Source organism: Sinocyclocheilus rhinocerous, unplaced genomic scaffold (assembly GCF_001515625.1).
Source record: "Sinocyclocheilus rhinocerous isolate Xijiao unplaced genomic scaffold, SAMN03320098_v1.1 scaffold2966, whole genome shotgun sequence".
NCBI classification, from domain to species: domain Eukaryota; kingdom Metazoa; phylum Chordata; class Actinopteri; order Cypriniformes; family Cyprinidae; genus Sinocyclocheilus; species Sinocyclocheilus rhinocerous.
The window spans coordinates 588,381-591,567 of record NW_015634018.1 but is presented as its reverse complement, the minus strand read 5'-3'; the positions used below and the strand labels follow the sequence as shown (position 1 = coordinate 591,567).

At 34.6% G+C, this 3,187-nt stretch overlaps 1 protein-coding gene across 1 annotated transcript in view; it reads left to right on the top strand.

Annotated features, from left to right (window-relative positions):
• Positions 1-1,707: 1,707 nt before the first annotated feature.
• The window catches only part of LOC107745102 (sodium- and chloride-dependent GABA transporter 2-like), a 21,696-nt gene continuing 20,216 nt past the window's right edge, over positions 1,708-3,187 (top strand). The window contains exons 1-2 of the mRNA XM_016558938.1: positions 1,708-1,879; positions 2,428-2,562. Coding sequence (XP_016414424.1) covers positions 2,461-2,562 — 102 coding nt within the window. The 5' untranslated portion in view covers positions 1,708-1,879; positions 2,428-2,460. The remainder of the gene's footprint in view (positions 1,880-2,427; positions 2,563-3,187) is intronic.

Below are 3,187 nucleotides of genomic sequence, written 5' to 3'. Positions count from 1 at the left end.
GGGGGGGGGGGGGAACTATGTATGATCATGGTACATTTCCAAACAGAAAGTGTCATTAAAAGGTTGGTCTCAGCAGTTGATGGGTTAGGTAACGTCAGCTCTCATGACTCTACAGAGGTTTAGCAGGTAAACCAGTGAGTCAACATCAGTCCAGTGCTAGTGCAGATATCTGACCTCAGACCAGCCCTCGCCCTGGAGTCCCACCACAAAGACTGGACTCATTAACGCACAGCTAGTTAACGTCCCTCCGGGTGAAGGAGCGTTCGTTCAGACCGCTGACTGACAGACGTGAGCGGAGAGAGAATGAGGGACGTGTCTGGACACTTTCCCTCGCGGAGGGCTGCGCTTGACTTCATTTAGATCCACAGCTGGCTGTCATCAGGTTATTTAATGTAAAATAGTTTAGAGCAGGGGTTTCCAAACTGTTAGATGCTATAGACTCCAAATATGATCTTCCTCGTTCGAGGGACCCCCCATCCTAAAATTTAAAAGGCAGTTATATATTTTCATATATAAAGACCCAATTAACACTGTGAAAAGTTTATATTATAAATATGTGTAAAATGTAATTTTTTTTCTACTCACTAAGTTACTATTAAATGTATTATTTATTTAAATAAAATTTTAATTTATTTTAATCAAAACATTTATTTTAATAAATGTATTTTTTATTTACTTATTTATATAAAATGTATTAATTTATTATTTAAATCATTTAAATAATTTAATCAGATTTATTTAGTTAGTTTGATCTTGTGTTTCTGTGGTTACATTACAACAGAGATGTTTTCGACTCACATTTGTACTGTTAGGTGTGTTATTTATTTATTTATTTTAAACAATTTATTAATCTATCATTCACTTAAATAAATTTTAATTTTTTTGTGTATTTTTATTAGTCAATTAATTGTAAACAGATTTATTAATGCATTTATTTAAATCAATTTTTTATCATTTCAATGAAATGTATCAATTTAATCTAATTTTATTTATTTTGATCTTATTTTAATTTAGTCAGATTTATTTATTTATATAGTTATGAGTTAGATTAATCTTATTTTTATTATTTATTTATAAAAAAAAAATTTAAACATTTTTTGTACCCTTGCTTTATAGGATCCAACTGTGCAGCAAAAGTTGAGGATTTGATAAAGATCGACACAGATCCCCAATGTGTTTAGCGTTTGCCAGGTGTTTGTGAAATAGACCCATTGATCCAGCAGTTGGCCTGATGAAAGCACTACCAGTTCAGAGGGTTAAAGGTCACAGCTGTTGTTTGATCAACCCGTACCGTGTGTCCATACAGAGACGTTTGGGCTTTTGGGAACATTTCTTACGTTTGCTGAAGTCTGCAGCTTCTCAGATGTTTCTCCTGAGAGACAGACCCCAGTAATCTCACACATTTCTCCCCTAGAGTTTCAAACTTCTCCTTCAGGAGAAACTGTATGATTGATGTCTTTATCCTCTTCCAGGTGCATTCTTCATTGTTAACAAAAAACAAAAAACGTAAACTTATTTTATTTCAACTTGTCGCCATGGCAACATTTCTCATTTTCCTTTAGTTTAACTTTAAGTACTAAACTAAAACTAATTAATAAAAACGAATAAAAAATCTACATTGAAAAGCAACATATCTGACTCCTCAAACCTGGCTATAAAACCCCACGTTTATGCCACATTATCCGGAAACTTCTCTGACTAACCAATGGAGGCTGCAGCTGATGTGTCATTTCTGTCTCTCTGTAGACGCAGAGTTTTGCGGATCTCGTCTGGGATCGAGGAGATAGGAACGCTGCACTGGGATCTGGTCCTCTGTCTGTTGCTGGCCTGGGTTCTCTGTTATTTCTGCATTTGGAAAGGCGTCAAATCCACCGGCAAGGTACGTGAGCTAAGACCGTGAGCTAAGTTCATTAAAATGATTCAACAGATTGCATGGGTGTTCTATGAAATACCTTGAATTACCATGCAAAGACAAATTTATATAAATAGAAAAAGGGTAATTAGTGATAGACTAATCTGTTTTGATCAATAACTGATTGATGGCAATGATTGATTGATAACTGTGTCTGATTGGCTGATTAACAAAGGGGGTTATTGTGCCAAGTATCATTTCCAAAACTTACTGACAATCATGTAGATTTAATTTTTTAAATATTTTATTATGAATAACTATTTTAGTATTTTTATATTTTATTATTTAATATATTTTAATTAGAGTTTTGAATAAATATTGTGTAAATTTTGTGTACATCTTATTTGCTATTATTAAATAGAGTTGTTTTAAAATAAATGTTTAAAGTATTTTTGAAATATGATTTTTAATAAAATTTTGTGTACATCTTATTTGCTATTATTAAATTGCATCATGATAGATATCCAAACATATGTTAGCGTTTAGCCTCACGCTGTTTTCCTGACACGCGACAGGTGGTGTACTTCACTGCGACCTTCCCGTATGTGATGCTGTTGATTTTACTGATCAGAGGGGTCACACTGCCAGGAGCGTCCCGTGGGATCCAGTTCTACCTTTATCCCGACCTGGGACGATTAGCGGACCCGCAGGTATCGTAATTAGCTTTTCATCTACTGCAATTCTGACTTGAAAGATCTTGTCATGACTAGAAAGGGAACTTGTTTGAGCAAAAATCTGATCGGTTCCGCAATTCAAATTTAATTTTTAATATTAGTTTGATGTTTAATATATATATATATACGAGCAATATCACATGAGTAGGAGTGCGATATGGCTGTATATCGGCACGACTGTGGTTTGGCCGTAGGTTATCATATCTGTGCTGATATACAGCCATATCGCATGTCTACGAGTGTGATATTGCATTTATACAACAGTTCGATGGCACAAGTGTGTAAATAAATAAGAAAAAACAACGGGGTGTCTTTAAAAACCCTCTTTTGTGTGGAACTACTTCCTTCCGCCACAGATTAAAATCTCAGTTTGTCATTTTGAGATGAGCTCAAGATCCGTTACTAATTCAAAAACGTCACTTTAGAACTTTAGTAACGAAGGAACGTTGAGTTGCTTCATTAAAAGCGTATTGTATCACTGTATTAAAAGCTCACTGTATTATAGAGTATGATGAGAGAGAGATGGATTGAGCGAGTGTAATTACCTGCATCTGATCCAGCATTCATTATTCAGCTCAATCTCATATTCACAATAAAACAT